Source organism: Canis lupus, chromosome 3, assembly GCF_003254725.2.
Source record: "Canis lupus dingo isolate Sandy chromosome 3, ASM325472v2, whole genome shotgun sequence".
Classification (NCBI taxonomy): domain Eukaryota; kingdom Metazoa; phylum Chordata; class Mammalia; order Carnivora; family Canidae; genus Canis; species Canis lupus.
In genome coordinates, this window is record NC_064245.1 from 27,159,865 (window position 1) to 27,186,253 (window position 26,389).

At 39.6% G+C, this 26,389-nt stretch overlaps 2 protein-coding genes across 6 annotated transcripts in view; both read right to left on the minus strand.

The window, feature by feature from the left end:
- Positions 1 to 16,582, minus strand: part of CMYA5 (cardiomyopathy associated 5) — an 89,618-nt gene extending 73,036 nt beyond the window's left edge. For 2 of the 3 annotated variants that reach the window (XR_007409765.1, XR_007409766.1), the window contains exon 1: positions 16,243 to 16,542. Coding sequence is in view for 1 of the 3 variants with exons in the window: in XM_025436876.3 (XP_025292661.3) it covers positions 16,243 to 16,391 (149 nt within the window). In the remaining 2 variants the exon portion in view is untranslated. Of the gene's footprint in view, positions 1 to 16,242 lie in introns of all 3 variants that reach the window. The other variant, XM_025436876.3, reaches the window with a different exon arrangement.
- Positions 16,583 to 18,780: 2,198 nt separating this feature from the next.
- Positions 18,781 to 26,389, minus strand: part of TENT2 (terminal nucleotidyltransferase 2) — a 62,692-nt gene continuing 55,083 nt past the window's right edge. For all 3 annotated transcript variants that reach the window (XM_025437093.3, XM_025437092.3, XM_049108338.1), the window contains exons 14-15: positions 21,736 to 21,815; positions 18,781 to 20,227 (exon numbers count right to left, since the gene is read on the minus strand). In XM_025437093.3, coding sequence (XP_025292878.1) covers positions 20,153 to 20,227; positions 21,736 to 21,815 — 155 coding nt within the window. In that variant the 3' untranslated portion in view covers positions 18,781 to 20,152. The remainder of the gene's footprint in view (positions 20,228 to 21,735; positions 21,816 to 26,389) is intronic.

Consider the following 26,389-nt stretch of genomic DNA (forward strand, 5'->3'; position numbering starts at 1 on the left):
AACATTCTCTTATTCGTCACCCACAAGGGAAAAAGAAAAATCCAGGAAAAAAATTTATAAGATCTAGTATGATGCTTTAAAAAGCATAATAAAAGCAACACTTGCTAATACTTTTCTCCTATTCTTCATTTGAATTCAGGTGAAAAGTCAAGATTTTTTTTTAAAGACTTATTTATCTGAATGAGAGAGAAGCAGGGGAAGGACAGAGTGAGAGGCAGCAGATTCCCCACTGAGATGTGGGACCCAATCCCAGGACCCTGAGATCATGACCTAAGCTGAAATCAAGAGTTGGCCACTTAACGGATGAAGCCACTCAGGCACCCCAAAAATCAATATTTTGATGTTCTATCTTTATTTTTTTTTTTAATTTTTATTTATTTATGATAGTCAGAGAGAGAGAGAGAGAGAGAGAGAGAGGCAGAGACACAGGCAGAGGGAGAAGCAGGCTCCATGCACCGGGAGCCCGACGTGGGATTCGATCCCGGGTCTCCAGGATCGCGCCCTGGGCCAAAGGCAGGCGCCAAACCGCTGCGCCACCCAGGGATCCCGATGTTCTATCTTTAAAAAGAATTCTTCCTAATTGCCGGTTATGAATTTTACTGTGGAAAATATGGGGAAACAGAAAAGCACAGAAGAAAATTAATCAGTAATCCCAGTACTCAAAGATGACTACTTTTAATATACTGGTGTATTTCTTTCATTCTTGTTCTACCCTGACATTTGCTTTTTAAAAAATTTTTTTACACAAATGGTATGTTTTGGAGTGCACTTTTTAAATTTAAAAATAATTCTGAACAGGGGCTCCTGGGTGGCTCAGTCAGTTAGGTGTCTGCCTTCAGCTCAGGTCATGATCCTAGAGTCCTGGTGTAGGGCCCCACATTGGGCTCCCAGCTCAGCTAGGAGTCTGCTTCTCCTGCTCCCTCTGTCCCTCTCCTCTCCCCTCATGCTTACTCTCTCTCTCTCTCTCAAATAAATAAAATCTTAAAAAAAATAAAAAACTAGAAAAGCTTAATGTTTATACGCTTTTTGGAGTGCCTGGGTGGCTTGGTCGGTTAAGTGGCCGACTCTTGATTTTGGCTAAGTACGCAAGGTTTATCAGTGTGCGTTCCTATCAGTCGCCTGTGCAAGAACCTTCCACCCTTACCCACACTTTTATCAACCCTGGGTACCATGTGAGCCCTGTCTTGAGAGTTGTTTTTAGAAAATCAAAATGTGACTAGGCTAGTTGTTAATGAGCTCCCTCTCTCAGATGAAATACAGTACTTGAGATTTACTGGGATTCTCTGCTCACTGAGTGTTTCTCTGATAATTTCACCACAGTCTTTATTTACTGCTATTTTGCATTATTACAATTAGTACTTACCATGTGTCTTCTATCTGACCTTAGGTTTCTTCCAACAGAAACCATTGTCTCCTCACCTTAGTATATACCACAGCACTGAGCCTATGGGGTAGAGACAGATGGGGTAATGGTGGAAATAAATTTTTTTTTTTACCTCAGAGAAATCTGCATTTAAATCCTGGCTTCACCACTGGCTGGCCGTGTGAACTTGGCCAAATTACTTCCCCTGCCTTTCCTGAGCTTGAAGGTCATCATCCGTTAACAGGGAGACTAGTGTGTACTTCCTAAGGCAGCTGTGTTGCGATGATACGTGTAAGATACTGCGTACAATCCTTGGCAAAGTAAGTGTTCCAGATGTTTGTTCTCTGCCTTTTCCTTTCCAATGATGAATTAACCTCGTAAAGCCCAGACATGAGGATCTACAAATCCACTTTGATTTACTCATAACCATAATTAATTACGACAGAAGGCATCTCTCTAACAATAATCACCTCTGGAATGTGTAGCCAAGTAAAATTGGTGAGTTTCCCGGGTATTGTTCTCTGTATCGCTCAATCATTACTCATTCTCCCAGTCAACATCTAGGAGTGTGTACTGTGTGTTCCAACAAATTACACACAATCCTTAAACAAAAGAGAAAGAATGAAATCCTTTTTAGTGCCAGAATGCCACAATCATGTTGAAATCCGAATTCAGAGAAAAGCCCTTCACAGAACTGTGCTGAGAGCTATTCTACTGTACATCACAGGGACAGCATCCCTGACCCTGTTCCGGCTCAAAGCTCACGGTTAGTGTCGTGGAGCTTTAGGACTAGTGTATTTTAACGTGACCCTGAGATGTATTAAATACATTTCTAACAAGAAAGGTTTGACCTTTTCTGACCACCCGATCGAAGAAATGAGAGGAAGACACTAGTGAGATTGGTACAGTCCAGACTGACGTTCACTCCCAGTTTTAACTCAAAAGTAAAACAAAGCACCAATCAAGAAGAGTTATTTGTGCATCTGAGAGTACACCCCGACGCAGGTGTGGGTGAGTGGTCGGGGGAGAGCAGCATTGTTAGCTGGCAGCAAGGGTCCATAACACTGCTCAAGTCAGGAGGTCCTGACAGATGATACTGAAGGAAGGGGAGGGGAAATGACACCTATTCACACTCCCCTCTGTTCCAGGAGCACGTGATATCCTGGTGCGTTCATAGTTAAATCTACTCCCACAGACACCCACATCTTTCAGAGTCTGAGGCTCAAAGAGGTCATGCAGCTATCACCAGTATATTCTGGAGAACTCGAGTGCTAAGGCTTTAACAACTCCAGGAGAGATTCCAAGCAAGCCTGGAATCTTGAGGTCAAACCGAGATTGATCACAAAATTTGCTAGCAGTACCTGGATGGTATCTGCTAAAGTTGGTGTTAGGTCATTATAAAACTCTCTTCAGGTCCATAACTCTAAGTTCAATAGAGTTTAAAATATTTCCAAAAGGGAGGCATGTGGATGGGAAGGATGAGTTGCTCCAGATCTGAAGCAGGCTTTTAAAATTTTGCTAGTAGTAAGTTGCGGTGATGAAGGTTGAGTGGCAGCTTTGGGTTTCAACACTGTAGCTACTGATGTCCAAAAGGTTCCTGACTGGGGGAGAAAAGTATTTCGGGAAATGTGGGACATGACTCCACCTTAAGGGAGTTCTTTTGGCTAGCCCTGAGGAAGGGTACATGTGTAGCCAAGGTCTATATGAGAAAAAAATGGCTGATAGAAATGATTAAAGCACTCAGTGCTAAGAATGAATGCCCTCAAGCTAGCTTAAATAGGGACGAGAGGGGCACTTATCTTAAGGGAATAGAGATTTCTCATGGAATCCAAGGGCAGACGTATCTAGGCCTCACGGGGAAGAGGAAACAGTAAAACTATCAGGAATCTTCTCTGTCTCTGTCTCTCCTTTAGCATAGCTTCCTCAGTTTCTCTTGCACATGGCTCAACAGGGCTGCCACCAGATGACACCTTCAGTCCCAAAGTCTACACAATTGCTTGTAGTCTTTTTCTTTGAAACAAACAATTATTTCCCAGGGAGATTAAGAGACAAATCAAAAACAAAACCAGAATCCTGGCTTTCTGGAAAGGTATTGCTTCTCCCTGTTTCAACCTCTTTTAACCAGAGAACAAAGAGAAAGGAGTGGGAAAAGCAATACAACCTCACCTCTGGGGGATGGCATGAGCTGCATTGATGAAGGACAGGCACCTTCCCAAGTTACAGGATAGATTCAAATGGCTTTCACTCTCTTACCCTGTGTAGACAATAATACGTGCTTGAAGGATTCTGGGACAGAGGCATTCCTTGTATGTGCTCTATTTTGGGTGGATTGTTTTACGGTTTTAGAAACTCACTTGAGTGATCCTACATTCCGAGTTTTATCCTTCCCATCTATATGGAATCTCCTCTCCACCCATCTTCTATATTCTGGGCTCCCTGCCTTGACAGATAGGCTTTATTTAGCTTTAAATAGCATTTTTTTTCTGGGTGCTAACTGTGAGATCAAGTTATATTCAGCTATTTTAGCTAATGTTCTTCTTGGACAGTTTACAGAAGTAAATTTAGAATTTTTTTTTTACTAATAGAAAAATTAACTAATAATTTTTTAAAGAAAATAAAAATCAAAAGAAAAAAAGAAAAAAAAGAAAAACCAGCATTTGATCCAAAACATCATTGAAAAGATCAAAACAAAGAGGAATAGATCTCCAAAAAGTTGAAACCTGTCCCCAAAACCTTTTGTTTCTAAAACTATCTAAATATAATGTGTGTCTCCATTTCCAAGTTACCAGAAAAGGCAATCTGATACTACTTGAGTCTCACTTCACCTCTTGACCAGGGTCATAGTAGCCCACTTGTGAGTTGGAGCATTTATCTCCAAAGGAGCACTGACCTATGTATATAAGACTAAAAGAATTAAAAGGCAATTAACTTTCTAATAATGGCAAACAGATAGTTAAGAGATTTCAGAAGAGCTCTGAAACCTCAAAGCAGAGATACCAAAATGTGCAAGACCAGGCACTTTGAGGCCTAAATTAAAGACTTGTTTGTTTTTATTATAAAATGGAAAGTCAAAGCTAGAATAAACAGTGATAGTTAAGTTCAGGTGATATTTAATGGGAAAAGGTACTTCCACTTCATATGGCTGTATTTGGTCATTGCTCTGTGTGTATTTCCAATTAAATTCTTGATGGAAATATTAACTAGTTGATTTGTTCCACTGTTTAAATAAAGTGCTATATATCCATAGAAAAAGCAAAATCTACTGCACCATGTATTGAACATCTTGAGGATCAGGTAACAAACCTGAGGAAAGCCTAGTGCAGTGCCTCCGGCTGCTCCTGTAGACGTGTGACCTCTCTTCCCATTTGGTGAATCCTCCATCCTGTGGGGCCTAGAGGAGGCAATGCTAGCTATTCTCGCCGTGATGATCTTCACAGCCATTCCAGAGTGACTTGAGAGCCACTGATGAAGGAACTAGACGGGAGAGACCGTCATTCTGAGGGTAGCAGAGGCTGCAGTTGCAATCCTGACTTGCTGGTATGGGAGTGGCAACAGTACAGATAGTGACACTAGTGCCCAGTAGCAGTGGCAGCCATTTCCTTACCCAAGAACTTTTCTAAAACTCAGTTTTATTGAGATATAATTCACAAACCATACAACTCATCTACTTGAAAGTGTACAATTAATTAGTATATTCACAGAGTTGAGCAACCATCACCATAGTCAATTTTAGAACATTCTCATCATCCCCAAAATGCACCCCACGCTCCTTAAGCATCATTCTCCAATTCTCTCTTCATCTACCTTGCAGTTCTAGGCAACCACTAACCAACTTTCCATCTCTCAAATTTGCCTCTTCTGGACATTTCAAAAATGTGGAAACATATAATATACAAAATGTCGATCTTCTTTCTCTAAGTATATTCTCTTCAGGGTTCATCCGTGATACAGCATGAATCATTACTTCACTTCTTTTTATGGCCAAATAATATCCCATGTATGAATATATCATATTTTCTTTATCCATTCATTAGTTGGTGGACATTTCAGTCATTTCCACTTTTTGGCTATAATGAATACGCTGCTATGAACACTTGTGAACAAACATTTATGTGGACAGATCTGTTCACTTCTCTTGGGTATATATACCTAGGAGTGGAACTGCTGGGTCATATGGTAACTCTATGTTTAGCTGCTATAGAAACTACCAGATTGTTTTCCAAAGCAGTTGTAACCGTTTTACATTCCCACCAGCGATGTATGAGGGTTCTGATTTTTCTCCATCTTCACCAAAACTTACTATTGTCTTTTTTGGTTAGAGTCACCTTAGTAGCTGTGAAATGGTAACTTGTGGGTTTGATTTGCATTTCCCCGGTGGCTAATGATATTGAACACTTTTTTCATGTGCTCATTGGACATTTGCCTCTTTGGCAAACTGTCTATTCAGATCCTTTGCTCTTTTTAATATTGGCTTGTCTTTTTATAATTGAGTTGTACAGTTCACCAGACCAGTTTTGAGGCAAGGTTTTAATGGTTGTTACTGGCTACCTAAACCCTCTTTACCACACTTCTCATGATTCTTGGAACTACCAATATCTTGGGAATAGTCATTTTGTGTGTAAATTGATCACAGTTAGCTGCTATTACAACTCAAAACCTGACGGATGCAGATTCTGGAACCCAAGGCAGCTCCCTTCACCCAGAAAAAAATCACTTACATAAGACTTCACTGGCAAATGGGAAGCTGTTCAGAGGCAGTGTTGTTACTAAAGCCTGGGTTTCTGAATTTGTGATTCTCGACTCTTAAGCTATGCAAACTCAGTTCAGTGGAACTTGTGGGATTGATAGGTGGAAACTCTGGCAGTTGGAGCAGCAGGAAAGAACTGGAGCAGAGAGAAATGGAAAGAAAAACTCGAGAGATGGTTGCCATTTCTTGCCATTCTACTCTGTGATTAAGTAGGCCTTTGATTCTTGCAAGTTATTCAGATGCTAAGGCCCTGATTTTCTGCTGTTGGCCATCCTCTCTCTACCTTGGTCCTACAGCTACAGAGGCTGTGTGACCCTGCATCTCCTGTCAACCTGGGTTGGTATCCAGGGATTTTCCTGCAAAGGGTCGAGTACATAAATGGAGTAGGAGTCCTAATTCTACCCACTGATTTAACTACACATTTTGTTACCAGGCAATCTTAGTTCAAATGTCAACACTGCCAACTTTATATATGCTTTCTCCTCACCCTTCCTTTATATCCTGGATTTTCTGAGTAAATATCCCTCCCTCCCAGAGTTATGAGTGATGTGAGGCCGAGAGCTCAGAGAAAGCTGTTTTCTGCAGTGTTCAAGGTAATATCCTTTGCTCACTCCTCTGAGCAGAACAGAGGAGGAACAGCTGAGCTCCAGTGGGCTGTAGGTATCCTCTCACTCCTAAGCACCCACTGCCCCCTTTCTCCCAGGAGAGTATCTTAGGTCCTATGTTTGAAGGGATTTTGTTCAAAAGGGAATCCAATCTAAAACAGATGCTAAAATAAAATAAAATAAAATAAAATAAAATAAAATAAAATAAAACAGATGCTGATAGGTTTCAATTTTTAACCCTCTCAAAGGTGTTAGCATTTCTGTCCTGAGGAGAGGATTTATTAAAGCTTTTCTTGTAGATCCAAAAACTCTAAGAGGAGACAAACACCACAATGGTCTCACTCTTCTCCTCATTCTTTCTTGAAAACAAACAAACACTAGATATGAAAATTCCAAAGTGTACCATGCTAAATCCAATACAAATTCTTTTAAACAAAGGATCTGAATTTTATAGATATTATAGTAAATACCTATTGAACATTTATCATATGATCCCACAGAGCACGCAGAGAAGTTGTTTTGGTGTTGCTGTGTTTGACCTTATGAAAACTCAATCACGCAAGATTGCCTAACATCTATTTTTAAATGTAAGATCTACTCTCCTTATTACACACAAGGAAACCCAATATGCTAAGGTGCTGGTCAGGATTAGCTACTACGTAGATTCTCTGGGTCTTTTCTGCTTTGCTTTTAAAATTAGAAGCAAAGTGAAATAATTATTTTTTAAAGTACTTTCACACTCAAGAAAGAAAAATTGGCTAATAAAGACCAAATGTGTGTATACTGTTGAGGTGAGCACTGAATTCATGAGAGTTCTAGCACTGGCTGTTATTAGACTAGGGTTAGAAGCCCAGCGCACTTTCCAGCTGTCTGACATTAGATAAATTACTCAGTATTGCTAAGCCTCTCTTTTCTCTTCCATAAAACAGAGATGAAAACAATGCCTATATCACAGAGTTATTGTGAAAAATAACTCAAAATAACAAGTGACAGTGCAAGGAATAGGCTCGCTATTCTTTGAGTAAATATTGGTTTCTCTTCCTTTCTCTGGATCTCTGTTCACTCATCAGAAACAGAAGCCAGGGGAATGATGCTAAGGCCCCTTCCAGGATAAGTGCCATCAGCAGCCAGGCTTTCCTGCCAGACTTGGACCGCAGGACAGCGAAATCTGTTTCTGCAGGCAGAGAAAGGCTAATCAGATGGACCCAGAAAATGAGACAAAACTCACAGGGAAATGAGCAAGGAAGCTTCAGGGACTGACACTTGATGGGCTGGGGTCCTACCAGACCCCCCACCTCAGTCCCCCAGGCCCAATTCATTTTACCAATGAATTCACTTCAACTAATTACAGGTGAGATTATTTGTTTACTTTCTGCCCTCCCCAGAAACTAAACTCTAAAGATTAGGAATTCTGTTTTGTTCACTCACTCTGTGTGGGTCCCCAATAAATATCTGTTGAATGAGTGAGCCTCTTTTGTTATAGTAGGTACATCTCTGAAGTTGAAGGTGTCATGAGCTTCTCCTAAGGCATTGCTGCCTCGTCATCCCTTTTGCTTGGCTAAGTGACCTGCGGGAGCCTTCCACTGACACCAGCCTCCCTCATGCTAGCACATGCCCTGGGTAACAGTCTCAAGAGTCACATGCCATTAGAAGTTCCTGACATAACTTCCCTAACTGACATAACTTCTTGTGGTCAATCATCTCCCCCACCCTCAATGCCTCTCCGTTGTGTCTTAGATAAGACCCCCATGGAGCTTACCAAAACTTCACTCACTCCACTCATTTTAGTTTGAACTGACTGATCTAGCCTTAGCCCAGGAACCCCCAGAGTCCTCCACTCATGGACCCTAATAAAGGCTTGTGTCCCAGGTCTTGATGTCCTCTCTGTTCGTACTCTGCCTTGACCTCCCGGTGTGGCCCCCAGTGGCATGTCCTGTACTTCCTCTAGGACTTGTGAGTAATAAAGTGCTCTATGGTGGTTTCTCTTGTGGTCTTTTGGCAAACTATGGATCACTATCTGGCACCCTATGCTCCACTTAGCAAATGTTAATTTAACAAAGTTATAGCAAAAGGAAATTAATTTTATTTTAAAAATCAACAATTTTAAGTGCCCTAGTGAAATCAGCCATTAAGAGGAAATTTGTGGTGAATGTAAATTTGTTTAACATGTGAATTTTTTTAAAAGGAAGCATAATCAAACTAAAACAACAACAACAACAACAACATATTAATGGTTCCAAAAGAAGGTTTTGAGCATTCGGTTTGGTAGATGACCGTAGCATCAATTAATCTTCCCACATATCTTGGACTTCATTAGATTAGGATGTGGAATTTTGGAACTGAATACACACTCCAGTTGCCTTAATAGAGGACTTTTCCCTGGACAAAAAGCAAAGCCTATTCTGATCCTCCCATCTATGATCTGGCTCAAGGGTCAGTCTAGAGGAGGCTTTCCAACAAGCCACAGAAGGTGGGAATGATGACCGCAGACATCCTAATTGAACAATCCTTCAGTACTTATCACTGTCCCCTCCGAACTACTGTGTTTCCAGAGTCACTGGACATTATCAATTCCTGGTAAATGAATAGCACCCCAAATCTCCCTAATCTAACAGGCTCAACATCCCAACTAAATTTGCTTCTCACAGGAGTCTGGATGATTTGACATTCACTTGCTTATTCATTTATTCAGTTATTCGTGCCATTCACTTATTCATTGGACAAATATTCTCAGTCCTGGCAATCTTGAGTGCTTCTAGAGGAGAAAAAGACAGCTTAGACAGACCGGCAATTAGCAGCACAAGAGCTGGAACAAGGAGCTAACTACATACTGTGCCTGAAATATCTTTCTGCCCAGCTGCTGTATTACCTCCATGAAACCTTTCTAGATCTAAGTTTAAGAAGAATTTATGTCTTGGGCACCTGAGTGGCTCAGTCAGCTAAGTGTGTGCTTTGGCTCAGGTCATGATTCTGGGGTCCTGGGACTGAGCACCACACCAGGCTCCCTGCTCAGCGGGGAGTCTGCTTCTCCCTCTGCCTCCCCACCACTCATGCTTGCTCTCTCTCAAATGAGTAAGTAAAATCTTTTTTAAAAAGAAGAATTTATATCTTTTCTCTACTCCTTTGTTAAAATCCTTAGTGTAGTGCTTATGACATTATGTTGAAGCTAACTGCTTCCCTGTGCCAGACTGAGCTCCTTGGGAGAAGCAACTGTGTCACCCAGTCACCTTTATGCTCCTGGAGCCTAGCACATGGCCAGGCATAAACAACTTCGGGAGCAGTTCTATGGATTCCAGTGAAGCTAATGGATGACTAGGTATTTTAAGGTTTGCATTGTCTAATAATACAGTATCCACTAGCCACATGTGGCTTTTGAGTATTTGAAATGTATCTGCAACGGAGGAATCGAGACACACTGAACAGTAAAATACACATCAAATTTCAAAGACTTAGCATAAAAACATTTTAAAAATCCCATTAATATTTTTATGTTGATTACATATTGAAATGATAATACTTTGGGTTAAAGAAAATAAAATATTAAAATTAATTTCACCTGTATCTTTTTACTTCTTTTAATGTGGCTATTAGGAAATTTTAAATTACATATGTGGCTCACATTATTACATTTCTATTGGATAATGCTGGACTAAGCCAAAAATTACTCTTTCAGGTACAAACCACATCCACTCTCTTATACCTGGTTCTCTAAGTTTTCTTGGTAGAAGAGGAGTTTGGTTATATTGTCTGAATTGAGTCTTCATTAAACCTAGGTTCAGAATATACAGGAAATACAAGACACATTTCTTTTTGCGAAATTCTGTAGTCAATATATCCCACACATTAATAGGTACGTTGTTTAAAAAAAAAAAAATCCAACTCTTGCTGTATTACCTATATGAGTCAAACTCTATCCAAGGGCATGTAATACCCATGCAGCCAACATTTAAATAGCTCTTCAGTTTCTGGCTCTCCCTCAGTCTCTGGCATCCTGAGCAGTCACCCCTCCCATCTCAGCTCTTTCCAGTGACCTCAAAAGAGGGTTGGCTCAAATAACACACTTGTCAAAACACCTGGGTAAGCACAGCAGTGAGAGACAGCATATAAATAGATATATGGAAACAGAGTGCTCTGTACAAATAACAAAAACCCCTTACCAACTCTCTTCACCTTCCAGAAGTTTTGTTTCTTACAATGATTAGTTAAATGCACATGTCGCTAACAATTTTAATCCTATCAGCTTGGACAGACCTACTTTATACAGGCACTGACGAACTGCAATTTAAGATGATTTTTAAGTCGTGGGTACTGCTGTGGCAAAAACCCTCTGTGCTTAAACAGAGAAATTAAAATTGAACAACAGAAAATGTTCCAAAGCAAAAATACTGAAAAATGTCCAAGTGATCTGTCAGAAAGACTTAAAAAAGTCAGGCTTCACTGGTCTCCAGTCAGAAAAATGCAAAAATAATGAGCGCCTATTTACATATCTCCCTCCGCATAGACCATACCTTTGGAACATTTAGCACCGTGTTTGGCACCAGTCTGTGTTCAATAAATATGATTAATGAATGTATAGGCCCTTACTATTTAGTGAAATACTGCAATCACCATGTTTTTCTTGTTTTAAACCTTGAGTGATATGTGGACCAAATACCACTTCCTGTTTTACTCAGAATAAAATGTGAAGTCTTTACAATGGCCTATAAAGCCCTACCCAATCTGCAACCCACCTACCTTCTAGATTCATCTCCCAACGCTCTCCCCCTTATCTACTCTGTACCAGCAAGCTGATCTTGTGTCCTCAAACAAGCCACACATATTCCTGCCTCCCTTCTCCTAGAACATTCACTCCTTCATTCTCTGCTCATACGTCACCTTATCAGAAAGGCCTTCTTCACCAACTTCTCCAAAACAGCATAACCCTGATCCTGCTGTATTTGTCCTCATATCGCTTATTGTCATCTGGCATAGTATATATTTGTTTGTTTGTTTGTTTGTCTCCCCAAACTGGGAAGTCACTCCCAGGAAGGTAGAAACTTTGTCCTTTTGTTCACTGCTATATCCTATGTGCCTAGAAAGTGTCTGGCACACAGTAGTCCAATACATATCTGTTGAATGAATAAACTAATGAACATTAGATTGGAGCTCAGGCACCTGGGTCTAGTCCCAATTCCACGACTAAAAATTTGTGTGACTTTGAACAAATGTCCCCTGACATTCAGTTTCTGAATCTGCAAGAAAACTAGCTGGGAAAAGAGGTTTCTAAAGTTTCCCCCAGCTCTGAAATCCTGTGGATTTTATAGAGCTGCTTTCTACATCTAACTTTTGTATGAAGTTTTAGCAACACAAAAATCCTTTTCTGATATCCACTAATTATTCGCTCTCTAGGCACTTCATTACAATTGAATACCCTGCTCCAGAGACTCCTGATGAAATCTTCCCTAGTCCTTCCAGGCAGGATGGATCCCAGGACTTTATTCCTACTTTGAGGTACTTCACACAGACCTTTTTTTCCTTTAATCTCTTATAACAGTTCATGACATAATTATATTTTTCTGTTTCTCCAATGAGAATGTGAACACCTTGGGACAGGAATCGATTCTTAGTAATTTTTGTATCCCTGGCACCTTGCATGGTCCATGGCAATTAGTAGGCATTCCATGAATATATAGGGAATGAATGAATATAGGAATGCGCAAGTGAAATAGGATCATTATTCATATTAAAAACTGAGACAATCATTCTTATCTCATTGATGAAGATAGGCAAAAGGTAAAGCTTGGCTGCCAATGATGGTTCATTCGAAGGGAGGTAAGAAACAAAAACCTATTGGGAATTTACTAAAGGGAAGTACTCTTACACATACTCACATAAGTTTATTTAATCCTGTGACACCTTATAAATTAGGAATTATTACTACCATCTAACAGATGGCAAAATTGAGGCTCAGAGGGGAATTTGACTATGATAGAATGGCTAATAGGATTCAAACTCAGGCTTCTACATGCCATGTATCATACTCGTATCATTAAATGATATTATTGGAAAGATAGTTCTCTGATTCAGTATAAGCACTGGCATGTGTAATGGAAAGCTTTTCTGTACTAAAAAAGCATTTTTATAATTAAAGGGAATTTTTTCCATGATTCAGAAAGGTGGCTATAGATAATTCCATATACCATCCCTGAAAGTGTAAAGAAAAGGTTTACAAGCAGATTACAGTTGTGTCTTTTGAATTTTTAAGTTTATTTTTCTTTTTTTATATAAAGATTTTATTTTATTCATGAAAGACACAGAGAGAGAGGCAGAGACATAGGGAGAGGGAGAAGCAGGCTCCATGCAGGGAGCCCAATGAGGAACTTGATCCCAGGACCCCGGGATCATGACCTGAGCCAAAGGCAGACATTCAACCACTGAGCCACTCATGTGCCCCAGTTTATTTTTTCTGACAATAAAATGCACTATCCATTATAGAAAAAACAAAAAATACATATAAATATTTTTAAAAATTTTAGTCAACCATTACCCCATCACTTAGAGACAACCACTATTAACCTTTTTTAACTGTAAGGTTAATAAAGGTTACCATACCTTTATTATATTCTTTATTATGTTAACCTTTATTAACCTTTTATGAAACTTTATTAACCTTTTAAGCCTTTTTCCAATATATATTTTATTTTACAGTGAGATTATTCTAAAGTACACAATGAACATTTTTTCATATTAATATACATAATTCCCATATTGTTAGAAATCTTAATTAGCATTTTAATAATGGCTTAGTAATATCATGTAAAGGAGATGCAATAATCAATCATCCTGTTACTATTAGGCCATATCCACTTATTTACTATTATGGCCTCTTAGTTTAAAAAAAAAAATCAGTTTTGGAATGCCTTGGTGGCTCAGCAGTTGAATATCTGCCTTCAGCTCAGGGTATGAACCCAGGTCTAGGGATCAAGTCCCACATCGGGCTCCCTGTGAGGAGCCTGCTTCTCCCTCTATGTCTCTGCCTCTCTCTGTGTATCTCTCATGAATTTTTTTTTTTTAAATTCTAAAAAAAAATTTTTTAATCTGTTTGTAATTTAACTTCTGAGAATGGTTCCAACCTCCAAGAAAATGCAAACAACTTTTCCATTAAAAATAGGGTAAAACTCCCACTATGATGCAAAGAGATGACGTTTAATAATTTTTTCAAGGTAGAAGCTACTTGGAAGTTGCACCGCTTTCACCTACAGTTAGGATATCTCCTGCAAAGTTAGGGAGGTGCTCAAAGTCCAGCAGTGGCTTGGAGGAAGCAGACCCAGGCTCACCTCCAGGTTCTTACAATGACTTGCCTTATACCCTCAGTAAATTAAATAAAGCCTGTTTCCCCATCTATAACATAACCGTCATCACATAGTGTTCCTTGGAAGGTTTAAAATGAGAAACCATACATAAACACTCAGCACTAAGACTAGAAGAGAGTGGAATCCCTGGGTGGCACAGCGGTTGGCGCCTGCCTTTGGCCCAGGGCGCGATCCTGGAGACCCGGGATCGAATCCCATGTTGGGCTCCCGGTGCATGGAGCCTGCTTCTCCCTCTGCCTGTGTATCTGCCTCTCTCTCTCTCTCTGTGTGTGTGTGTGTGTGTGTGTGTGACTATCATAAATAAATTAAAATTAAAAAAAAAAAAAGACTAGCAGAGAGTGAGTGGGCTCTCTTACAATTGTAAAACTTTGGTGGAAGAGCCAAGAGGAAGGGGCAAAGAATGATGAGACAGCATTCTTACCTCCCATCTTTTAGAGAAGATTCCAAGTTCTCATCTCTAGCCTCAGAAGAAAAAAGGAACTTTAGGCCATATTTGTAAACTTACAACAAAATGGTTTGATCTCTGACAACACCTTGGGGTAGCAAAAAAGTGGAGGACTCCCAGTTCCCTTAGGATGTCCTGCCCACTGACATGGCTCTACTTCTAGCTATGGTTCCCACCTCCTTTCCCTGGCCCTCACCATGGTCCAATCCCTAGACATCTTTCTCTTTGCTACTGTCTCTCTGATCTGAGTCCTCCCAAAACCAACTTTCCAATCTGTTGTCAGTAATCCTTCCATAACTCCAGTCTGTTTTCCTAAATCTTTCTCACAAGCTTACTATTTATTACCCATATCATCAAATCCAAATTTAAAAAGTGTGATGGTCTGTCCTACCCCATTCTCTCGTTTCCCTCACTCTACTAATTCTGACTCTTGCCCTGATGTCTACTTACCATCTGTACTCAGGGCAGGCTGAAATTTACTGCAGACAAATCCTATCTTTACCTGAAGATCTTGACCTTGTCAAGAGGCAATGCAACCCTGATGTGGTGCTTTGAATCACTGTCAGCTGCTCACATTTTAGAGTAAATGAGTTTTCAAAATCTCTAGGTGGTAAATTTTGGTCGGGCAAAGATACAAGGATCCTAAACACCACGAAGGGGGAAAGGTTTTATAACCTTTATAGGCTGGGATTGGCAGATTCCGGTTCTCAGCATTGCCCAGGAATCACAGGTCACTACTCTCTGTTCCATTTCCCGGAGGTAGCTTCTCTCTCGCTTTTCCTTTCTGCATCTCCGGCCTGCTCCTTAAAGCTGAGGTCATGCCCACTTGTCAAGGCTGTCACAGATCTACGGTCTCCTCCAAGCTTCCAGGGAGGCCTGGCCTCCCTGCCCCTCTCATTTATTTAGCACACCGACTCATACTCCCCGAATTGCTCTCTGACTTCTTCCATAAAGTCCTTGAGGGCAGGTACTGTGCCTACTACTCCCCACTTGGCAGTTACTAGGTAAATATGTGAGCAACGTTCCAGACTTCTAAACTGAGCGACCGCTCACCTTCATCAGTGCCACCCTAGGGGCTACTTCACCTTCAGCCCCGCTGGCTTTGGCTGGAGGCAGCTGTAGCTTCGAGCAGGGGGGGTGGGGGTGGGGGGGGCACTCTGAAATAGTGCACGGCCGCCGCCCACAAGGCCCGTCTGCTGGTATTAATAGGTTTAGGAAAGGACATCACTGACAAAACAAAACAAAAAACCACCCCATATGCAAGGAGAATGTGTGAGAGTGGAAGCCGACCCAGGGAGGAGGGGACTCCTACTCGCTGTAGGGCCTGCAGGCGGGCAGGCAGGGACATGGAAGGGGGAGAGCCCTGTTTTTATACAGTATTACCTGATGTAATCACATTCCTTGAAGTGCTGGCATCTGGGGCCATTGGGGGGGAAAGGGAGGGTCTCTAAGGACAGGGGTTATGGAAACTGCTGCTCTTCCCCAGTCAGTGGAGCTGCAGCCGCGAACCGCAGCCCTCCTACAGCTACCGGCCCCGGGGCCGAGCGAGGTCCGCCGTCGGGGGCCCCGAGTGGGCCCCGAGTTGCCTCGGCCGCTGCGCGGAGGGGGGGCCGCGGGGCGCGCGGGGCGCGCGGGGCGGGGGGCGGGGGCGGGCGGGGGGCGCGCGGGGCTCCCCAGGCCCAGGGGCTGGGGCCGGGGCTGGGGCCGGGGCCCCGGCGAGGCGCGCGCACCTGGCGTCCGGCTCCTCCTCCTCCTCCGACTCCTCCTCCGACTCGTCGCCCTCCGACCCCTCGAGGCTCGCGGGCCCGCGGGGGGCCTCCTCGTCGCGGTCCGCGCCGTCCGCGCCGTCCGCGCCGTCCGCGCAGCCGCCGCTCGCCATCGTGCTCCGCCGGGCCGGGGCCGGGGCCGGGGCCGCGGCCGCCCGCGCCTGCTGTTGCCCTCCGCCTGCGTCTGGGCCGCCGGGCGCGCGGGCAGCTCGGGTTCCCGCCGGGGGCGGGCGCGCCCGGGCCTTAAATGGACGGCGTCCAGGGGCGGCCGCCCGGCTCCCCTCGCCCGGCCTGCCCGGGGCCGAACGCGGCCGGCAGCCCTCAGCCCTCCCCCCTCCCCCCTCCCGCAGGGCCCCGGCGGACCCCCGCCCCGCCGCGGTGCACGCGCTCCGCCAGCGCTGCTGCTTTCCTCACCCTCCCAGCCCTGCGGGGCCCGCCGAAGCGCGAGGCCGACCTTCTAGATCGGAAACGGGCCGGCAAAGCCTGCGACGCTGGCTGGCTCAAGGTCCCTGCTTAGCATAGCGACCCAACGGGACCCAAAACCAGATCTGCCATTTTCAAGGGCCCAGTTTTCAACCATTGCTCGTTCCCTACTGGCTTTTATGTTTGCAAATCAATTAACAGTGTATTCTCTTAATCAGTGGCCTGCTGACTGTTCAGCCAGGACATTTTTATCTCCCCTAAAAACCTTCAAAAGAAAGAATTTCCCTCACGTTGGCCAAAGTCTAAGTTCTGTCTGAAATTCAGACCTTTGGTTGGATCATAGTATTGCCCCTGCTTAAAAACCCCTCAATGGCTTCTCTACGCTCAAGGATGAACACTGGAGAACAGCCTACATTTGTCTGGTTTCTTCTCTCGAAGTCAGAATTCCCAACATTCATCAAGTTACACCACTGTGCCTTAATTTACACAGTTCCTTCTGCCTGAAAGGTTTTTCCGACGTTTATCGACCTGATAACTCTCCATTCAAGATCACCACCTTTCTCTGAAATGCCTAGGTTTAAGTTAATTACCCCTCTTTCAAGTTCCATTATCCTATATTCAAATTATGTTTCTGTCTTTTTCCCTCAGTACACTTTGTAAATTTGTTACTCATCTTTTTCCCCACCATCCCCATCTCTTACAAGCCCAGAAGCAAGCAAAGTACTTAGCGCATTAAGTATAGTCTTTTCATGAGGATGATTTTTTGGCTAGAATAGCCAACATTTATTTTTAATTACAGCAAATTCTATTCATGGAGTTGTTAAATATGATGAACATAGGTAGTATTCACCAGTTACAGTAGCTTGGATGTGTTGAGTCTGTAAGCAAAGAACTGCAGATAGTTCAGATATAGTACAGAAGTAATCAGCTGGTGTGTATGAGAAGGAGAGAGAGGCCCAGTTTTCCACATTAAACCAGGTTCACCAAGTTATTATCTTAACATGAGCTAGGCTTATCCAACTAGTAATCCCAAATGACTGCTCACCTAGGACAAAAATTCAATCACAGTTTTGGGAATCTGTTAAACACTAATCAAAACTACAGGCAGCCACTGTATATTCCTTCCATTTAACTCAACATTTCTTGGGAACACTAATTTAAAGTCAACAAGATTTATTTGCAAAGATCCTAGTTCAGACAAATCCAAAATTTAGAACTGCAGTACAGATTACACATCTTTAACTTTCTAACGCTCCTTTCTTAACAATGCATGCAAATATATAGAAATGGCCAGATTAATAATAGAAAATAATTTATTATTCACCACACAAGTAATTCAAACTGAAAATAATTTTAAAGTCTAAAAAATTCTCCATATATTAACAGCCCACTTATCTGACATACTTGGCTATCACAAGATAGGCTTCAGTGATTTAGAAATGGGTATATGTTTATTAAATTCTTAATCTATGTGTCAGAGCAAGATAGCTAAAAAGTAACCACAGTAAAATGGGGGGAAGGTGGCATGGCACTGAGCGCTGAGAAGACAGTGACAGTAGAAGAGTCCATACCACGGTCCATGAATGCTAGAGCTTTCTTAGGAAATGTCCCAATACTGCAGAAGCACTTACACATCCCTGAGGGCTACCACAGTATTACCACAGAGCAGTAGGACTATGTTTTGTTGTTTTTAATGATTGGCAGAGTCCTCACTAGAATATTAATTATACTCAATATGTTCTGATAAAAAAAAAAAAGAGTTGCACAGTGTATATACCTTAGAAAAATTTCCAAGAACTGATGTGTGAAGTTCAATTGCTTCAAAAGTGTTAAACATCAATAATCTAAAAAAAAATTCACCTATGTGGAAAGCTTCATTCCTAATAATACCAGAGAAATAGAGTGTTGATGTGGTTAGCTGCCTTAACCAAGAATGAACTCAATTCCGAGATAGTCTGTATAATCTAAATTATCAAGCACAAAAGTTATATTCAGTTCAGCTCTAGTTGGGAACTACAGCCTCGATCTCATCTCAAAAGTAAATACTAGCCGAGAAAAAAAAAAAAAACACATCAACAATTTCCATATATAAACTTTATTCCTTTTGACATCATACAAAAATTTAAACTTAGAGAAGAAAATGAAAATATGCACCTTTACAAGTCAAAGAAAGCAAAAGTCTTAGCATTTGAATTGGTCTGCAAAAAACCCAAAGACATTAGAGGTACAAACTGCTACAGCAGGTCTAAAAGAAGTTGTACACAGTCCTTCTGAAAAAGTTAAAATCGTTTTCAAGATTACTTTTCATATTTCAATGTACAGGCACTGACCAATTTACAAATATTTACATGAACCAAAACAACCTTTAATAAACACTGTAGCTTTTTTTTAGCAGCCACCACTACTTTTTCATATGGAAAAAAAATACTAAAAAAGTTAGCTTTACAAACATTAAGCTTTTTATAATCATCTTACGTCTTACCTAAAACATTTTATAGTGGCTTACTGCCTAAAAATTCCAGTTTAGATTACAATCCTATAATTGTATACAGAAAAAAATCTGATACTAATCAATAGGATATAATCTCAACTTTGATCTTTCCGTTTTGGTTGTTTCATGTCACAGGGAAAATAAAAGAAAACATGAAATAAAGTAAAAGTGCACAATGCACTAAACTATCATAAAGCACAGGGAACTTATAATCTCAAAATGTCTACAATGAACTAATTCTTTAAAACAATTTACTAACTGCTGAACAATACAGAGTTAGTGCTCATATTACTACAGTGCAAAATGTACTGTTTTCAACAAAAAATTTAAAGCTACCTCAAAAGTACATCAAAAGCATGTGAAGTACTAATGAAAAGCTAATATAGACACACTCAAAGCCTCAGTCTATCCTGGTGAGTCAAGTGAAGACTTAAGGCAATTGTCCAGTATTTCATGCCTCTGCAGCAAGATTTCAGTGAAATAACAGATTTCATTTTGCTTCAAGTAACTGAAAAACTGGCTTGAATCTTCACTTTACTAGAACAGACAGGCAATGAACTATTTACTGTACGTTCTACATTAAGTATGTATAGATCAGTCCCTTCCCCAAATTCCACACATCTCTTCAGTATTAGTATGTAGTATAATTGAAGTTATATCAAAAACCTTTTATTTGTTCAGATAATTCCCCCAAAAATATTTTATCTGATCTCCTGAAAATTCATGCCATAATATTACTAATCAATGTAAACATTTTCAAAAATACATCTTTAAATCAAAGGGTTTTATTAGGAAATGTCATAATAAAATATGTAATCTTTATATAAGTATGTTCTCTTAAAAATAAAACATGAAAACAAGAACAATTAAAAAGAAACCATGATGGAGGTAAACAAAAGCATTATGATGTTACTATTGTTCTTTATTTCTCAGAAGAATTTATTAAGAAATAGAGGCCAGTTATCTTTTCAGGATAGCAGCTCTTAAAGGTAGTATACTGTTCAAATCTCTTTTGTTTTTCAATCTGTGCCATGACTGGGAGAGAAAGAAAAATCATTCTTAAAACATAAAATATAAGTGCACTTTTTATCTTCCAAATTTTTAATATAGTAAAAAAGTATTGTTTCTACCCTCAGAAAGAATTATTTTAAAACCCCATACCTGCATGATTCCAATTCATTAAAAAAGAAATGGACACAGAGGTGGTACAAAAAGATACAACTGACAACATTAACATTTATTCACAGATTTGAACAATTTCATCTAGGACAGCAAGGTAATTAAGACAAAACCTTTGAGTTTGAGAAGGTGTGAGAAGATTACTTCAATTACTTAGCTGAAGAGTTTGCATCTAGTAAGCTTTTTCAATCAAAAATAGTATAGTATAATGAAGGAGAGAGTAAAATTTCTAATGAACCAGTTTATATGTACTTCCGAAAAAGAAGAGTAAATATAACTTGTAAAAAAAAAAGGGGGGGGGGGGAGGGACTGAAATTCTTATTCACCGGCTAAAAATCTGGCTCACTACTTGGTAACTGCACATCTTTGTAGTTTATTCTCATGTCAGTTAACTGACAGAAAGTATTGGTTTTATAGCTAATCAATCCTAATTGAAAGCTCATGTATCAACAATGTAGCAACGCTATTTTTGAGTTCTCAATTTAACGTGATAGACAAAAACAGTCCCTCTTGGATTTGTTTTGCCCTACAGAATTCCATTAATTTTAAATTTCTATTCTGTCTGACAAACTGAGAGGGCCTAATGTGAAGGACAGCTAGTAGTATGACACACTTGCATTTTTAATTATCATCAAATAAAGTACATTCTAATGAAAAAATATTCCTCTGAAATGACCTTCATAGTTCACTGATCTTTTTCTTCAATGAAGCATTCTCTCCTAAATGTCTCATAGTTTATATTTCCATCAAAGTGTTTCTACACTGTACTGTGGAACTCCCTGAAGAAAGAGACCACACCTAACAAAATCACTGATGAATAAATTCATACTGCGGACTAAAGAACTAAATAATAAATGATTTATTATATATATTACATTCATATGTTTACATATGTATTTATATGTATGGCTGAAGTTTACATATACAAAATGTGTGTTTATACAAAGATACACACTGATTTTTTTTTTAATTTCTCAAAATATAAGCAAAGATAAAAAGGTGCTCTACAGCGGGGTATGCAGAAGAAAAATCATGGAACTCAGCTTTCTTCTAAAGCTACACGAAGTTCCTTGAAATTTTAAGGAGAGAAATGAGTCCATTAGGTTTTATTCATTTTGAGAGTTTAATTGGCTCACGAAGGAAATGCTTACTTCCATCAAAGTGAAAGCCATGTGAATGAAAAGTCAGACTTTTCGGAAGGAAAAGTGTATCTATCAAGTAATAAATTCCCTATTGTGCTGTATTCATGTCTTCATAACATAGGAACCAGGGCAATTCTGTCCCTATTATAAATACATGTTTTCATTTTCAAAGCATATACTATTTCACTAATGCTTCTAGAGTTAATCGAATGCATTGTTTACCTTTAAAAACTGATCCTTGATCATGTCAAATTTCTGCTTCTCATGCACAGCTCTGGCTGTATTTGTTCCATCAAAAGGTTCTGTAACATTAAATGTACATATAAACAAGAAATTACTAAAATTAGAACTTCAATTTTTATATTAGGTTGAACTATATGAAACTGCCAATATTTATGAGTTTTTAACCTATAAAATAGCAACTGCATATTGTGAAGCCTAATCTCTTATTTGATATATACATATAAAATATTTTATATAGCTGTGAACTCTTTAATAAGGTTGAATTCAAGTGAGAGGATAACTGAAAACAAAGTCATCAGCATACGTACATTAAATCTAAATCACAACAGTAAGATTTCTGAAAAATGACAGAGGGTCAAGGACCCAACCTTACCATAGGGAAATTTTTTAAAAAGTTAAAGAACAAAGAATTATTAAAAAAAAAAAAAAAAAAAAAAACCTCACTATAAAGAAAAAAGGTGATCAATATCAAATATCACACAAAGGTCATTTTAAATTTAATTTAAACTTAAAAGACTACTGATTTATCCAGCAGGAGAAAGGTCTCTACCTTTGAAAGTACAGGTTTAATACTCGTGAGTTAAGATGTGAGTAGATGGTTTAGAAAAAGATACAGAGAGTACAGTTACTGGTAGGAGAAATTTGGTAGTGAAAGGAGAAAGAGAAACAGGATAGCAAGTACAGAACACGGGGATTAAAAAAAAGGAAAAGTGTTCATGTGTGTGAGTCTCCAACACTACTTTCCACATATTCACCCCCACCCCACTAACCCTTCACCCACAAACCAAGAGAGGAGTCCATATATGGATATAAGGAAATTGTCTATATGGGAGGACAAGGAAAGTGAAGATGCTATTGAGAAAAACAAGATAACAAAAGGCATTAAAAATGAGATGAGATAGCTGAAATAATGCCAAGCCTACGTAAAAATTACTAGACTTCAAGAATTTTGGCACCGGGGGTGCCTGGGTAGCTCAGTTAAGCATCGTACTCAATCTCAGCTCAGGTCTTGATCTCAGGGTCATGAGTACAAGCCCCGAGTTGGGCTCCACATTGGGCATGGAGCCTACTTAAAAAAAAAAAAAAAAAAATTGTCACTATAAAAGAGAAAAAAAAAAAAGGTACTTACAAGAGCCAGTAGAATCTAAGCAGGCATTTTATTTATTTTATAAGATTTCATTTATTCATGAGAGTTTACCGTCATAGTACTGGCGAACCTTGGTTTGCTGAGCTTCACTTCATTGCACTTCAGAGATATTGTGGGTTTATTTTTAACAAATTGAAGGTCTATGGCTAGTCTGTGTTGAGCAAGTCTACTGGTGCCATTTTTCCATCACCACTTGTTCACTTTGTTGTCTCCATCACATTTTGGTAATTCTCATAATATATGAGTTATAGTGACTTGTGATCAGTGCTCTTTGATGTTCTTGTTACAATTGTTCATGGGCACCACAACCACACCCACACAGGATGGCAAACTTAAGAAATGTGTGTGTTCTGACCACTCCACCCAGTGGCTGTTGCCTCATCTCTCTCCATCCCCTCGGGCCTCTCTTTTCCCTGAGATACATCAATATTGAAATTAGGCCAATTAATAATCCCACAATGGCCTTGAAGTATCCAAGTGAAGTGAAAGGAAGAGTTGCACATCTTTTACTTTCCATCAGAAGCTAGAAATGACTCAGCTTGGTGAAGGAGGCATGGTGAAAGGCAAGAGAGTCCAAAAGCTAGGCCTCTTGGACCAGTTGGCCAAGTTGTGAATGTAAAGGAAAAGTTCTTTCTAGAAATGAAAAGAGCATGGAGTTCACTCCAGTGAAGACATGAATACGAAAGTGAAACAGTCTTATTGCTTCTATGGAGAAAGTTCCAGTGATCTGGACAGAAGACCAAGTAACCACCACATTCCCTTAAGCCAAAACCTAATTTAGAACAAGGCCCTAACTCTCTTTAATTCTATGAAGGCTGAGAGAAGTGAAGGAGCTGCAGAAGAGAAGTCTGAAGCTATTAGAGGTTGGTTCATGAGGCTTAAGGAGAGTAGCCATCTCCATAACACAAAGTGAAGTAGCAAGTGCTGACGTAGAAACTCCAGAAATTTATTAAGATCTAGCTAGGATAACATTAAACAACAGATTCTCCATGTAAATGAAACAGCCTTATACTAGAAGAAGATGCCACCTAGGATTTTGAGAACTCTCTAGTTGCCCTGGCTTCAAAGTTTCAAAAGGCAAGATGACTCTCATATTAGGGGCTAATGACTTTAAGCTGAGGCCAATGTTCATTTACCATTCTAAAAATCCTAGGGCCCTTAAGAATTATGCTATATTTACTATGCTGTGCTCTACAAATGGAACAACAAAGCCTGGATGTCAGCCCATCTGTTTACAACATATTTTAAGTCCACTTTTAAGACCTACTATTCAGAAAAAAATTCCTTTCAAGATAGGACTGCTCATTGACAATGTACTTGGTCAACTCAAGAGCTCTGATGGAGATGTACAACAAGATTGTCATTTTCATGCCTGCTAACACAATATCCATTCTGTAGCCCGTGGATCAAGGAGTAATTTAGACCTTCAAGTCTCATTGCTTAAGAAATATATTTTGTAAGGCTGTAACTGCCACAATAGTGATTCCTCTACGGATCTGGGCATAAGCCATTGAAAACCTTCCAGAAATGATTCACCATTCTAGATGCCATGAAGGACATTTGTGATTCATAGGAAGAAGTCAAAATATCAGTAATAACAGAAGTTAGGAAGAAGCTGAGTCCAACCCTAATGGATGACTTTGAGAGGTTCAAGACTTTAGTAAAAAAGTAACTGCAGATGCGGTGAAAATAGCAAGAGAACTAGAATTAGAAGTGGAGCTTGAAGATGTGGCTAAATTGCTATTATTTCATGATAAAACTTAAGCGGATAGCTCTTGTTTCTTATAAATGAGAAAAAAAAGTAGTTTCTTGAGATATAATCTACTGGTAACAATATTGAAAAGACACCAAAGGATTAAGAATATTACATAAACTTAGTTGATAAAGCAGGGGCATGGTTTGAGAGGATTGACACCAATTTTGAAAAAGTTCTATGTATAAAAATGCTCTCACATGCTACTGACATTATTTGTGAAAGGAAGAGTCTGATATAGCAAATTTCACTGCTGTCTCATTTTAAGAACTCACCATAGCTACCTCAACCTTCAGCAACCATCATCCCAATCAGACAGCAGCCATCAACATTGAGGCAAGACTCTCCGTCACCCAAAAGATTATGACTTATTGAAAATTCAGATAACGGGTAGCATTTTTAAATAAGAGTCTTATTAAATTAAGGTAACATGATTCTTTTAGACATAATGCGCTGAGTGAAGTAAGTCAGTCGGAGAAGGACAAACATTGTATGTTCTCATTCATGTGGGGAATATAAATAATAGTGAAAGGGAATATAAGGGAAGGGAGAAGAAATGTGTGGGAAATATCAGAAAGGGAGACATAACGTAAAGACTGCTAACTCTGGGAAACGAACTAGGGGTGGTAGAAGGGGAGGAGGGCAGGGGGTGGGAGTGATTGGGTGACGGGCACTGGGGGTTATTCTGTATGTTGGTAAATTGAACACCAATAAAAAAAAAAAGACATAATGCTACTGTACACTTAATAGACTACATTATAGGGTAAACATAATTTTTATATGCACTGGGAAACCAAGAAACTCACTTGACTTGTTTTATTGTGATATTTGCTTTATTGTGATGGTCTGGAACTGAACCCACAATATATCCAAGGTATGCCTGTGTTCTTTTAGTAGATGAATGCCATATGCCAAGCTATTGGATCACATCACACACTTTACAAGTGGTTAATATTCAAAAGAACACAAGTAACTAAAATAATACACACCCACTGTGCAATTTAACAAACCAACCACCAAAGCAGGAAATTTAATTTCATATTCACAAAGTTTTAAGATGTTGCATATAATCCAAGATTAAAATATTCTAAACTTGATGTTTTCCTACAAACACGGAACTTCACACTTTATTCTTTTTTACCTCAAGGTTTACAAAAGTCTTCAACTTAGCATCTGTGAGAATAATTTTGCTTCTTGAAGGCAATTTACCACCAACTCCAAGAAATATTTAACTACATATAAATTAATTTTAGAGAACAGATTATCTTCAGAGACTTTAATTTTTAAAGTAAAATACATTTCTATTCATAAAAATCTAGCTTGCATTAAGTATCAATATTTTAATTTTAAAAGAACCCATTTTATCTCAAATGTAAGAATCATCACATGAAGATAGTATTTTCTTCCACCTTCAAGTCATGAAATTAAGCTTCAATCAATTACAAGCAGGATGGATGCATAAAGATTTCTCAAATATTATGAACTAGAAGATTAAATGCGTAAATTCATATTTGTTATTTTTTTATAACTGAAGAATTAAATTACTTTTCCAAATTAAAATACTCAGCCATAAAAAAAGAACGAAATCTTGCCATTTGCAACAATGTGGATGGAACTAGGGAGTATTATGCTAAGTAGAATTAGAGAAAGACAAATACTATAGGATTTTATTCATATGTAGAATTTAAGAAAACAAACGAACACAGAGGGGAGAAAAAAGAGAGAGGCCAACC